The sequence below is a fragment of the Aptenodytes patagonicus genome, chromosome 5 (assembly GCF_965638725.1).
Source record: "Aptenodytes patagonicus chromosome 5, bAptPat1.pri.cur, whole genome shotgun sequence".
NCBI classification, from domain to species: domain Eukaryota; kingdom Metazoa; phylum Chordata; class Aves; order Sphenisciformes; family Spheniscidae; genus Aptenodytes; species Aptenodytes patagonicus.
Genome location: NC_134953.1, coordinates 14,952,321 through 14,966,581, shown reverse-complemented (window position 1 = coordinate 14,966,581; position 14,261 = coordinate 14,952,321). Strand labels below are relative to the sequence as shown.

At 53.9% G+C, this 14,261-nt stretch overlaps 1 protein-coding gene across 1 annotated transcript; it reads left to right on the top strand.

The window, feature by feature from the left end:
* The first annotated feature begins 7,875 nt into the window (after nucleotides 1–7,875).
* On the top strand, nucleotides 7,876–13,263 carry HHEX (hematopoietically expressed homeobox). The gene is made up of 4 exons (XM_076338780.1): nucleotides 7,876–8,263; nucleotides 9,910–10,088; nucleotides 10,318–10,368; nucleotides 12,017–13,263. Exons 1-4 carry the CDS (start codon nucleotides 7,876–7,878, stop codon nucleotides 12,248–12,250), a joined length of 852 nt encoding a protein of 283 aa, XP_076194895.1. The 3' UTR covers nucleotides 12,251–13,263.
* The last annotated feature ends 998 nt before the right edge of the window (nucleotides 13,264–14,261 follow it).

Sequence of the window (14,261 nt, the reverse complement as noted above, 5' to 3'; positions counted from 1 at the left end):
GGTATAAAACACCTTGCTATCGGCCTGACTTCATGCCTACCAGGAGAGCTGTACTCTCAGCTGCACAAGCATTTCAAGAGGTTTCCATGACCAGCACTGCCGACACAGAGAAGCAAAGCGTAGAAACACAATAGCTCAACCAAGACAAATTTTCCAACCAGGCTCCAGGGAACAAAAATAAAGAAAAACCCAAAAGGCTATGAAATAAACTCATAGAGCATGGGAAAGCCTGCAGCTTTGCAAAAGCATTCCTCTTATTTCTAGACTCTGAAGGGACTTGAACAGTGACTTGCCTGACAGGTGATTATTGCTGGAGAGGGTGAATGAAACCAGACATGGCAAAGACCCACTCAGGATGCTCACCTACACCTTCCTCTGAGCCACCTTGAGCTCGCATCATTTTAGACAGCTGACAATGAATACAGAGCTGAAGCAAAGCTCTGTTTATTAAATGATGCATGCTTTCAGAACACAGTAAAAATAAAATAACTTTCCAGGTTGGATGTCAGTTGCTCCTATAACCCACACATTGAATGGAAGCCCTTACCCTCCACTTCGACTGGGGAAAGTATCCTGGTTTTGCTTTACCTCCCAAATCATGTGGGTTTCCTTTCTGCTCCATGATAGCATTATCAGGGGCCAAACCAGAGCTGTCAGCAGAGCTGGACAGTTCAGAAGTCAGTCCTTCCCGATTCTGCACCTGGAGTGGGGCAAACTGTGCAAAGGCCAGCTTAGCTGCGCTGCCAGAGGATGTGGCATCCTCCTGAGTCCCCATCACAAAGCAGAAGTCCTCATCGGTGGGTGCCAAATATTCTCTGTGTAGCTGAAAGTGCCGCTAGTATTCTGGGACACTGAGATTTTGCCACTATCAGGAAACTCTGTAGTGTCGTCAGAACTAGCAGTAACTCTCCTGCCACCTCTGGTGTGAACTAACAGAGTATAATTGGCACAATAAGGTCCTCTGGACTCAGAGACTTGAGTCTGGGTACCGTCTGCGACCGATGCTACCGTGTTTCATCAGTCGATTCTGGGCTACGCAGTTTCCATTACAGGGAGACCTCAGCTCAGGGGCAGGAGCAAGAGGGGGTGATATCTGCCTTAGGGAAAAATGATTCTTCCTTTCATTTCTGCCATTTAATATTGTACTTTACAAGATATTTCCATGTGCAACCGTCAAGGCATATTCTGTCATTCTGTTACGAAAAAATACATGATTTGCCTATGAAAATCATCAGCTTCAATGGACTCCAAACCCATTACACAAGTTCTGAATTTGTCTCTAAGGTAATTCCTCCCCTAGCCTTTTAGTGCCAATTCTACCCAAGTATTTTGGCTCCTACCCATGGAAATGAAGCCTTTGAAGGGTTTCTGCACCTGAGAGTCTAGCAATCTATTTTTCAGATGAGGACAGATTTCAGACCCATCCTTCTAACTCCACTTTTAAACAGCCATTAATAGTTAGCTAGATTGTTATTGTAAGCTTCTATATTTGACTATTAACAGAAACTGCATGTGCGTATCAGCTCCAGATAAAACAAACCTACCTAGGGATTGATTTTATGATGCCAAAATGATAAAGTTTGCTAAAAAATGTAGAGTGAATGTGTAACCTCTGGAAAACATTAACAAAAATAACTAAGTAACACTCCCTATTCATACCTAATTCCTACTGACATCAAATTTAGCTGTGTGTACTTTGGACCCATTGGAACTGCTACAGTGAAAAATCTTGCTGCACAAGTCCTCTTTGAAATGTACAATATTTTGTATTCTGATTACTCAGTAAAAAAAAGATGTTTTGTCATCACTGTAGTTTAGGCAGATTCTCCATTGTCTGGTATCTTGCTATAGTCATTTATATCAACATAGAGTGGGTGTACGGTAGCCAGCAGTCTGTGTTAGCAGCGTTTTATATTCACTTTGCACTTACGTAAATGATTGTGCAACATGTGAGAAACAATCTAGCCCCAGGAATTATATGTGTTTTTGGGTGTAATCTTTATGTGTGTAGCCAACGCATAAGAATATAGAGAAGTTTTAACATGTTACAGTTGCCATCACCCCAAATAAATATAATTAACCAAGCAGCTTTCAGTTGCACTTATAGGCAGGATCCAAAATAGCTCATGGTTTGTGGTGGCAGATATATAGGAAATATGAGCCTGTAAGGAACAATATATTGCTTTGTTTTTCATAGCATTGTTCACCATATTCTTATAATGGCCAGACAAGAAACTCTTCAGGCCAAGGAAGGGTTAGGAAAGTGTATACCAAAAAACATTAAAGCCTACATAGTTTCATAGGATGCCTCTTTGCAGTTCAGAAGAAAACTGGTGAATTATGTCACACTTCAGCTGAATTAAACTGGTTTAGGGAAGCTGGTATCACGGTAATCACTAGGACAGCCCAGTCCAGAAAGAAAGTGGTATTAAGCTATGTTTATAATACGGGGCCATGTGTTCCTTCCTTTTACCACAGAGCCATAAATGTTGCATATCCCGCTTTGCAAGTCAAGGTGTCCCAGAAGAGATATTAACAATATTGGGGGCTAGAGGAAATGGAGGCATCTTACCAATGTGCTCCCCTGAAGGTCTGGCATGTGTTGGCTTGGAAATCCTTGACAAGACTCAAAAGCACCATTAAAGCTTTCCTGTAGCTTTTTTTTTTCCCCCCCTCAGAGCTGGTGACAGCATATAGGAAAAGGGCACTTGCCAGTGGCAGCACACGTCTCATACCCACAAACATTCAGTGCCAAGAAAGAAGAGCTCTTTAAATCATTGGAGAGCCAATTCAGGCCCATGGGTGGCCTAAACATTCCCAAGGTGTCCGTGTCTCTCTGCAGAAGCTTGGGATCTTTATTTTGCCTGACTGTAAACCACAGCCCCGGGTGGAAGAGCAAAGGAAGAACTGAAGAGGCAACCCTGGGCTGACTTTTTGCTGTGCGCTTTCATCTCCCAAAGTTTCCCTCATGGTGGGGCACCGCAGGTTTTCAGTACAAGCCAAGGATGTCGAAATGCCAGTGAAAAAATCTGCTTTCCTCTAACCCAATGCTCAGAAACAGCTGAACCAGTTTTGCTGAAACCTTAAACATACTCAGCATGAGGCAGATTCCCTCAGAACAGAATTTTTTCCACCTGGTGATTTAAATTTGGCAAAATCATAATCAGATGAATATAGGGATGTAGGATGGAAAATTATAAGCTCCTGCCAGCTCTGCCTAGAATAATAGTTCATATGTTGTCCACCCCTTTTTAGACCAAGATTTGTCTTGTTCGGCTACATCTAATGAATGCCTTTAAGACTGACCTGCCTTAATGTTTATTACGGTTGTAACTCATTTAGTAAATCAAATCATGACGGTGAGGAGGAGGAAGATGTGAGAAGTGAATATCTAACAGATGAGTTATCTGGAAGACGGCAGCACCGACTGACATCACCCCACAATGTGCACTGCCTCTGTCTGGAGCAGTCTGGCTTCCACGGCGCTAGGAAAATCGGAGAGGTGAACTCCCTCCTATTTCCTCCCTGGAAAGTGTTCAAGGCTGTGGCCTCACCTCTCTTGGAAGAGTCTTGAAATATTTTCAATAATGGGAAGGGGTGGAACGGCTGCGGGCTGGATCCTCTTGGAAAGTGCCCTGTAGCATTAGAGGATGACGCTGCTGGTAGCCCGCTCCGGCTGTTAAAAGATGGACTTTGCAGGATTGCTCACTAATTCTGTACAGCCGAACACAGTTACTTCAGCTAGGAATGATTCATCTCTGGTGTAACTCTCCTGAAGTCTGCAGTGTCACAGAGGGTGCTATTTTGGGCGAAACTCCCATTTTGAGAGCAGAAACTGGGCAACTACCACACCAAAAAAATACACGTTAGCGGTTACAGAACTTGCGAGGCAAGGAAAGAGTTCTGTGCTTCGAGACTCATTTCACTTATAAATCGTGGAGTAGTTCATGTGTTGCCCGGAATAACCACCCCAGGAATCAGAAACCTTCTGTGGGGCGTTTATCGCAGGTAATCGGGGGTGCGGTGGAAATACCGCCTGGCATTTGTCGCTGGTTTTGGAAGCATTCATTTCCTGATTTTCCGACGTTTGGGGGTTTTTGTTCGATTTTTTTTTTTTAATTATTTTATTTTAACGCATTTGCCTGACGGCAGAGCGGCGCGGCCGAGCGCCCCTCCGCCGCTCGCCGCCCCCCCCCGCCGTGCGCGCCCGCAGTGCCGCCGTCCAGGTGTTTCACGTTAGCGCCGCCCTGTAAAACCCGCTCACGAACACGGTGACACATAAACGCTAAATTAAAGCGGCGCTGCTCCCCCCGCCCCGGGGCTGGGGGGCGAGGGAGACCCGGCCACCCGCAGCCGGGCCGCGGAGCGGGGTCCCGACGCCGCCTCCGCGGGGATGCCGGCTCCCCGCAGCACCGGGAGGGAGGCAGCCGCGGCCGGCGGGAGGCTCCAGAGCCCCACCGGAGCCCGTGGGCTGCCCGCTTCCTCCGGTATAAGGGCTTCCTCCCTCGCCACCCGAGGCACCTGTGGGGCGCCGTCCTTGGGGAAAGCTGCTCCGGGCTCCGCGCAGGACGGGGGCTGGAAGGGGAGGGAAATAGGCTCAAAGCAGCCGACGAGCGTGGCTGGGCCAGGCTTATAGCGCGGCCCGGGGGCACCGTCCTGCGAGGCCGCCGTGGCAACATCACTCGGGGGGGCGTTTGAGGGGCGTCCGGTGGCAGCCAGGCCCCCGCTGCTTCCCCCGGGGAGCCTGTCCGACCCCGTCCCCGCCAGCCCCCCGGTTTGGGGGACGCACGAAGCGGCATATTTGTACCGGCCTCCCCCAGCCTCAGCTGCTTTTACTGCACGCCCCGTCGGGCGCCCGTCCCGGGCGGGGGAGCCGGGCGTCCCCCCAGGCACCGCCGTCGGGGCCGGCAGCGGGGCCGCCTAGAACAAGTGGGGTCCCCGATTTTTATTATTGTTTTTCCCTTTTGCTCAGAACTCCTCGAAGGCGGGGGATTTCACAGAAAGTGAAGGGGAGGACAGGGCCCCGAAGTTATTACACAAAATAATGAGTTCTCCAGCCGATCCCTTCGGGCTGAGCTTGCGCCGGTGCGGGGATGCACACATCCCGCCCCGCCGCCCCCCAGAAATCCCCAGATTAGCAAGAAAACTTGGGGGTGTTTCAAGTGCATTCCAAGAAAATTAATGGGAAAGGGTTTTTAATCGGGAAAGGAGCGTATTCTCTCTCTCTCTCTCCCTCCCGCCCCGTCCCCCCCGCCACCCCGTCCGAGGTTTTTCAGATAAATCGGAGTGCTTTCCAGAGGGAACCTGGAGAAGAAATAATAGAAATATTAAAGCACTGTCTTGGCTGCACTGATCTTGGGGTGTCTACAGCACCTTACTTGAAATGCCCGTTAAACTGTAAAATCCAGTCAAAACTGTATTCGTCGCAGCAATATTGGTAATAATGTATTTTATCCGAAGCTGCATTATCTCCCTCACAACAGAAACGACAAACAAAATGTATGTTCCAAAAGTAACGGAAAAGGTTTTATTTAATCCAGAAAATAATTAAAATCTCATGTATTTTTATTGGGTTTAGTATCCAGCAGAGTGAAAATATTGAAACTCCGAGACCCCTTGCATTAAAAAGTCACAACTGTTCTATTTTATTAGTTCTGACTGTGTGAAAAAAATTATAAGGACAACATTGAAAAAATCCGGGGTTTAGAGCCCCGAATGGCCATAAAAACAATAAAATCAACTATAAAACCTGCACTAGTGATATTAAAAAATTATGTAGTTCAATAAATGTGACATTTCATGAATGCAGATTTAATAGTCTCCAACCTGTGGAAGGAGGAAGGCTAAGGTCTAACAGTTGAATTTTAAAGGGGCGGTGCTGTAGAACTGCAAAATTAAGTGCTTCATTTTTCTTGTTAGGGATTATGCAGTGGTAGTGGAATGTAATAACTGTGCCATTAAAACTTCCTTTTAACAAGGCCTATTGCTTGTATAAAAGTCAGAAAAGAATAATCTCTTCCTCTATTTATTTGTTTTCCAATAATACAGCAAAACATGTTTTTTTTCTTTTCGGTTAAACTTGTTCTCAGGATTTTGAATCAACAGCTTGTAAAGTATTGTGGGGGCCCTCCGTGCTGCTGCCTCGTATCATGCATGTCGTTATTCCAGAGGGCAACGGGTCATCAGTTTACTGTACATTTATTAAGTAAATCAAGCTGCAAATCCAACACTTCCAGATGAAAACATTAGCTAAACCCCTTGGAAAGAGCAATGCCTGGGAGACTGAGAACAGAGAGAAAAAATAATCAAAACTGTCAGCTCGCTTTACGTGTACCTGATATTTACAAGACACAAGACCACGCTTTAAAGGTGAGTTTTGGCATTTGTTAACAATGTAAAGAAAAAAAAAATCCCAACCTCGCTATATTATTAAAAAAATATATATTTCCATTTCACCAACACCCTTTCGTCTTGCTCTGAGCCTCTTAGTTATTAAGATCTTCGTGGGTTTGAACTGGAGACCTTTTTTAAAAATAAAAAAATAAAAAAGTGCGTTACACCAGCACCTGCTATCCCTTAACAGCCTTCCGTGCTCGCCGTCAGCTCGGGGGCGTGTGATGAGACGGGGCACGGGCGACCTGGCGGGGTCCGCGGACACGCAGGGGGCACCTGCCGCCTCCGCTCCCACGGAGGGGGAGAAGGCGGCGCCACTCGTTGCCGTCGGGGCGAGTCCCCAGGGGGGCCGACGAAGCGCGGGGAGAGCGGGGGCCGCTGCCCAGCCCCCGGTCCGGCCGGGGAGCGGGGCTCGGCGAAGGGCCGCCCTGCCGCGGGGCCGTGGCCGGAGCGGGAGCCGGCGGCGCCCGGACGGAGCGCACGTCCTCCCCGGGGGCGGCGGAACAGGACGGAACACCCGGCGGGTTTTTAAAAATTAAATCGATGGTGCCCAGGTGGCGCTGCTCGGGCCGCCGCGCCGCCTTCCCCCGCGGGGCTGTCGGGGAGCGGGTCCCCAGCGCCGCGCCCCACCCGCCTGGGGCGGCTGCCCCCGCGACGCCCCCGCCGCCCCCCTGTTTACCGGCCAGCGCCGGCCGTCGGTGCCCGCCGAGGCGCGGAGCAGGAAATCACGCCGCACAGCTCCGCGCCCCGCAGGGTTCTCGGCCCTGTCCTGGGGGACGGGGCAGGAACCTACGCGGCCCCGCCGCCCTCCGCCCACGCGCGGCCCCCGCTCCGCGGCCGCGCTCCCCCGCCCCTCTCCCGGTCCGCGCAGCCAGGCGGAGCGCCCGCGGGGGCCTTTCCAAAAGCCCGCGGAGCGCGGCGGGCACCGTGGGGGGAAGCGCACCCCCTCCTCCGCCTCCTCCCGCAGCCCGGGGCCGAGCCACGCTGCGGGGGGTCAGCGCTCTCCCCCGTGGGGACGCTGTGCCGTGCGCGGGTAGAGGAGCGGGAGCCGGCGGGGGCAGCGCCGGGCCCCCCTGCTCGGTGCCGTCGGACCCCCCGCTCGGTGCCGCCGTGCCCACCCCCGCGCGGTGCCGTCGGAGCCCGGGCGGGCTGCCGATCGCGCCCCGCTGCCTGGGCTCCCCCGGGCTGCGGCGGTGGTTGATTGGCGCCGCGGGGAGTTTGCTCGGGGAGGCGGGGGGAGTGTTTGCCGGCGGGGGGTGGTTTCCCCCTTCCCTGGCCGGGCTCATTGGCTAGACGGAGCCGTGGCAGGAAGGGGACAGAGACCACGCGGGCTCCGCCCCGCGCCAATAGAAACCTATCGAAGGGTAACCCGAGCCCAGAGAAACCCGCGGCGGCGGTGCCAGCACCCAGCCGCCGCGGTCGGGGCCGGCTTTCCGCAGGGGCGGCCGGGGGCGCGGGGGGTGCGCGGGCGGCGGCCGCGCCATGCAGTACCAGCCGCCGGGCGCGGCGCCGGCAGCGGCGGCGGCCTTGGGCGTCGGCGTCCCGCTGTACGCGCCCACGCCGCTGCTCCAGCCCGCGCACCCCACGCCCTTCTACATCGAGGACATCCTGGGCCGCGGCCCCGCCGCCGCCCCGGCCCCCCACTCCCTGCCCGCCCCGCCGCCGCCGACGCTGCCGTCGCCCAACTCCTCCTTCACCAGCCTGGTGTCCCCGTACCGGACCCCCATCTACGAGCCGACCCCCATCCACCCGGCCTTCTCCCACCACCTCGCCGCCACCTACGGCACCGGCGCCTACGCCGGGCCCCTCTACTCCTTCCCCCGCGCCGTCGGCGACTACGCGCACGCCCTGATCCGGCAGGACCCCCTGGGTAAGCCATGACCCCCCCCCCCGCCCTCCCCGGCTGCCGCCGCGCCGCTCCCGTCCCGTCCCCGTCCCGTCCCGTCCCGCCGTCGCGGGCTGGGGGGGAATGGGAAGTGACTGAAATCTGCCCCCCTTTCCCGCCTGCCCCGCCGCCTCTCTGCGCTCCCCCTGTCTCCCTCCGGCCCCCGTCTGATTTACAGTAAATTAAAGACGCGCCGCGCTCCGGCGCTGGCAGCGAGACCACAGTGCGCGGCCGCGGTGACTCAGATTTGTTTTCCTTCAACCAAGTGACTCTGAGAGTGTCCTTAGTAATGTCGCGTGTGGTTTTGGTGGGGAGTTTTAATTGTGCTGGGAGATCGCATGGCAGATCTCAGCCTTTTCCTGCGGATGACTTGAAAAACAGTCGGGAGGCCGGCTCCGCTCGCCGGGGCCCCCGCGGCTCCCCGGCGGGTCGGGCCGGGGCGGGGCGGGGCGGGCCGGGGCCCCGGCGGCCCCTTCTCGGCCGCGGCCGGGGGAAGCGTCCCCGCTGCGGGGGCTGAGCCCCGCGCCCGGGCTGCAGCACTTGTTCTTAGTGATTGCAAAACTGGACCTGACTCACCACATTTGTGCAGTGAAAGAGGCTGACCCTTTCCGTTCATACAGGAAACCTTGAGCTCTCGATAGGAGTAAATCTGGTTTCAGAAGCTGTTAAGTGTTTTCCTGGCCGCCTGAAGCAGGCTCTTCCCCGGGAGTCGTGCACATCGCTGATTACTTTATCGACATCCTCAATACAGACAAATTCAGGAAACACTCGACTTCTGATAGCCGGGATCCGTTTTTCTGATATTGTTCATTTCCTCTGTGTGGGATGTGACTTTATGACAGCTAAAATAACCAGTTGCTTCCTATTTTTTGAGTCTGTTTTGCACCAGAATTACTAAAGCCTGACGCAAGCAAAATCTTGAAAAACAATGCAGCAAATTTCAAAGGGTGCAGGCAGCAAGACAAACAGAGTGACTCAGTGGCACTGGCCAGAGCCTCCGGCCCCGGGACGCGGCTGCTGCTCCGCAGCGGGGCTGGCTCCCCGACGTGTCGCTGCCTGCACCGCCTCGCCCCGCACCGCTGCCCCGAGCCCGGGGCTGAGCCTGGCGGGCACCCCGCGGCCACGGGCGGGCAAGCCCCCAGCCGGGGTGGGGGGCTTGGGGCGCTTCTTGCCCGAAGCGGGTTGGGGGGCCCGTGCACTCGTGTTGGCGCATCCCCCAGCCCCGCAACGTCCCCGCTCTCCGTGGGGCCCCGGGCGCTGGTGCAGAGAAAAGGAGACGGTTTCTCTGGGGCATCGCAGTGACAGAGCAGAAGGAAGCAAAGGTCTTGTCTTTTTTTTTTTTTTCCCTCTCTCTTTTCTTTGCGAGATAGACCAACAGGAAACACATTGACGGAAATGTTGCCAAAGCCCGTAGAGTGGCTTCAACTGGTCTCTCTCTTCGGCGGAGGTGAAAAATCAGAGGAGGCGAAAGATCAGACTAGGAACTGGGGGAAATAAAATCAGGCGAAGGAAATTAGCGGGCCCTGGACCCGGCGCGCCTCCAGGCCCGGGCTCGGGCAGGGGCCGGGGCTCCCCGGGCACGCGTGTCCGCGGCCGGCCGGTGACCCTTGGCGCTGTGCCTGTCTTTGAAGGGAAGCCGCTGCTGTGGAGTCCCTTCATCCAGCGGCCGCTGCACAAGAGGAAAGGGGGGCAGGTCCGCTTCTCCAACGACCAGACCATCGAGCTGGAGAAGAAGTTCGAGACGCAGAAATACCTCTCCCCGCCGGAGAGGAAGCGCCTGGCCAAGATGCTGCAGCTCAGTGAGAGGCAGGTGAGGCCGTGCCCGCACCCCGGTGAACCGCACCCCACCCCCGGGCAGGCACCGGCCCCGCTCCGGCCCCGCCGTCCGGCTGCTGTCAGCGCACAGCTCCCGGGGACCCGGCCGGCTCGGGGAGCGGAGGGGGGGGTGGCTCCTGCTTTCTGTTTGTGGCTCGGGTAAGGCTCCTGGCGCTTACCGGCTCCGGGACTACCCCGTGCCTTCTCTTGTTGTCGTTGCTCAGGTCAAAACGTGGTTTCAGAATCGCAGAGCCAAATGGAGGCGTCTAAAGCAGGTACGGGGATGTTTCCGTTTCTATAGAAATAAGTATTTTAATTGTCTTATCTTATGCCGTGCTCGCCTATTCCAGGTTGTATGCAGAAGTCATCTGAAAGGCTGTTTAACCTCTTCACCTTGATTAAAAAGACAAATAGTCATGCTGGAATCCGTGAGGGCTCGTTCAGGCAGCACTAACGTTAAAAGCTCCTAATGTAGTTCCTATATCAATTATGCCCGGCTTTCACACACCGCCTATTAAACTCCACGCTAATTGTTTTGTAAACCCATATGTTGTTTAGCCAATTAACGTGGAGAAGATAAGTAATTGTCAGTAAATTACTTGGGCAGTTGTTTTGGAGAAGAATATTTACTGGTCTTTTAAATCGCCCTCTCTTAATAAACACAAGTCGATTTATTCTGCGAACGTTGGGAGAGGCAGGTACAAACGCCTTGTTTGTTTTGAGGAGCCGCGTGGAAAATTGAGTAGCTTTTACTTTTCGTTTACAAATAGTTACAGTGTATGAGGCTGAGAGCTTGCAGCGGTTTCCCTTCCCTTAGAAATTGTGCTGAAGCAGATAAACCTTTTTTTACGGCCCAGAGGGCCCGATCCTGCCCGGCTCGGCCACATCGAGGCCCCTTGGCTCAAAGATCTGTGAAAAATCCCTGCATTGTGGCCCGAGTGTGGCTACAGTAAGTGTGACATAGGCGGCCGAGTTTTGCTGGTAAATCAGCCTTTAATATAAAAATAATAAGAAAAGAAAACTAATCACAGTGCCACGCTCTAGATATATTTGTTCTGTGACCTTCCCCCGGGTTTAACCCGTGCTTCGGTTGATTTTTGAATAAAACTCCTTTGCTCCGGCAAGAGGCGGGCTGGGTCCCCGGCGGTGCCTCCTCGGTGGGGCCCGACCCGTGCCGCAGTGTCCGCAGAGTTCGCTTGGGATCTCGGCCATTTTAAGTCATTTCCTCCTTTTCATTCAGTCGCATCCATTTCTCCGAGCCCGCATGGTTGTATCATGGGTACGTGTCTCTGCCTGCTTTCTCTTAAGAGTATCATTTCATGCCCCCTTAGGGGACTGGGCTCCCCAGACGGCTGCCGACACAGGGCTATTCCTGCCTTCGGAAACGGAGTTTTGTTTTGGTTTGTTTTTAATGGTGGGTGTTTTAATGTTGAGTTTTAGCTTAATTAGTAATTTTTTCCCGTTTGCTTTCAGGCCACTGATAGATTCGGCCTCCCTCCTTTTGCTGTTGGGTGTAATTAAAGAAAGATCAGGGCAGGAGGAAGCTGTGTGTCGGTGTTTGTAGACTCATAATAAACATTTGCTTTGCTAAAGACAAAAGTTCAGAGGTTCCTGGGCTCTGGCAGCTCCTGACTCTTTTGAAGTGGCTGCGATAACCATCGCCAAGGAGCCCTATTCACGGCAGTGGCCTCTGTGGCTGCAGGGGAGTGGGATCAGAGCCGAGCCCCTGCGTGCGGCTGAGCCCTCACCCGGCCCCATCCCACTGAGGCAGGTTTATAGGCAGGAGGCCTGGGGAGGTAGCGGGACACCTGCCTTTCCAGCAAGAAACCCAAGGTGGTTTTCCCACCCAGCACAGCTGCAATTCCCAGGCCTCCTGGCTCCACGGCCCATATTTCTGCATAAAGCAGGCTTCTTTCATTGCAGGAGAACCCCCAGGCCACCAAAAAAGAAGAAGCGGAAGGTGCTGACAGTCACAGTGACCAAAGGCTGGAGAGCTGCCCGACCCCCGAGCAGAAGGGTAAGGAGGTCTCCCTGGACGGCTCGCAGTACACCCCCTCGCCGGCCTCACAGGAGGACCTGGAGTCAGACGTCTCTGACGACTCTGATCAAGAGGTGGATATTGAAGGCGATAAAGGCTATTACAATCCTGCCCACTAATGGCCCCGTACGGAGAGCGGACCCTAACTCGGCTTGCACTTTACCAGGGGCTGGTTTGGAAGAATATTATGCTACAGGAGAAAACTTTCACCGTTCCACTGAAAGAAAGAAAACCCGACACCAAATAGACTCGTTTTATAATAAGCAGAGAAAGATAGATGTATTTTCCACAAACAGTCCATTTTTGGCAGATCTCTAATTCGGTTAAAGGAACATGGTTTGTATTTAATTATTTGTAAGATATATTTGTACATTAATCGATGTTCTAACTGGAATATTATACTGCACCCTGTCCTTACTCACGGGGGGTCTGAATCAGCTGCTGGTGGTGATCAGGCAAAACTTCTCTCTAGCTAGTGTGGAAGTGAGTATGGATTGCAGGACTAAGCCCTTTGTATGTGTAAACAAATGTAGTTTAAATAGATTAATTTAAATGCCTTTTGCAAACAGAGAAACATGTTCTGTGAAATAGGGAGGGGTTTGACCATCCCGACAAGTGCCTTATGCTCACACCCTTTTACCTGCCGTGGTGCTCTCCACCGAGACATCCCTCCGTTCATCAGGTAGAGTCTTCGGACAGATGCATTTTTGCTCTTGCGTGAGATGAAATGTGCCTTCTCAGATTTTTGAGGACTTTGCCCTGCAATCTGGATGGTTCCGTTTGCAGGAAAAAAACCCCATATTTTTCTCCTTGAAAATCTCTAGTGCTGTTTTTTACAGATTTCGTATTTGAGAAGAAAATGCGGGGAGTGATAGGGTCCTGCTACAGGAGAGAAACTGTCATGAGCTGTGGGGGATAAGTGAGGCACACAGCCGTGGGAAGATAATGCCTATTGTATACATATCTGCTTCTGTACATACTAGTTTTCTTTAAAAGTCTTGCGGTTTTATACCTCACGTTGTTCATATTTTGTACATATTTGTTCAATGTTTAAAAAAAAAAAAAGCAAAACCTGGTATTTAATTTGTGATGGACTTGTCTGTGAAATAAAACTAAACTCTGCACCACCTGCCACGCTGGCCGTCCAGTTTACTGGCGGGAGAAATCCCAAACCTCCCCCCCACCAGCAATGCCCCAGGCGTGTTATAATCGGGCTTTTCCCTCCGGTACCGTGCCGGTCACCGGCCACCCTGCAGCCCTCTGGGCCACCTCGCGTTGCGGGGATCTCGCGTGGGCTCATTGCTTATTTTTTTTTTTGCTGTTTTTCAGCCTGCCACCCCGCGTTTCGGTTTTGCCGGTACCCGTGCCTCCACGCCTCTTGCCCGCATGGGAAAGGGCTCTGCGGCGGGAGGAGGAAAGCCTGGTCTGCGAGCCCTGGCTGGAAGCGTAGGTGTTTACCCCCGAGTCGCCCCGACCCTGGGGGGGGGGGGGCGCGGGCTGGAGGAGGAGCGGGGCCGGCGGTGCCTGCTCGGGGCCGGGCATCGACCCCAGCCGGGGCAGCCGCTGACCCGCCTGAGTCAACAGTGGTTATTCATCGGCCTTTCTCCGAAATGATGCTGGCCCCGGGGCGCGGGAAAGGAGCACGGAACCCGGGGGTGCGGGGAAACGCCCCCGGGACCGGGCATCCCGGCGGTGGGCGCCCGCGCGGGTCAGCCCGCACCGCCCGGCGTCCTCAGTCCCCCCACGGGCGCCGCAGCGAGCACCCAGGGAACGGGGACCTGCCCCCGGCCGGGTGCCACAGAGACTTTTAGTGCCGGGAAAGGGTTTTAGAGAGCAACAAGTGACTATTTTGACTGGCGAAGGGGGGGCGGCCCTTAGGGCAGCCGGGGCGTCGCGTCTAAGCGGGTTAACGCTTCGAGAAATAGCAGCCGAGTTTTCGGAACAACTGAGCGGCTTTAGCTTTGGTTTGTTCTTTTAAAACTGCGTTCATGAACGGGGCCCGAAAACATGAAGTAAACGGGGAGGTTCCGTTGCCACCTGTTCGTGCACGCTGGGAAAAGGGAGAAGCCTCCGCCCGCCCCCTCGGCCCGGCAGGCTGCTCCCGCGGGGGACACGCAGGGCCGAGCCGTG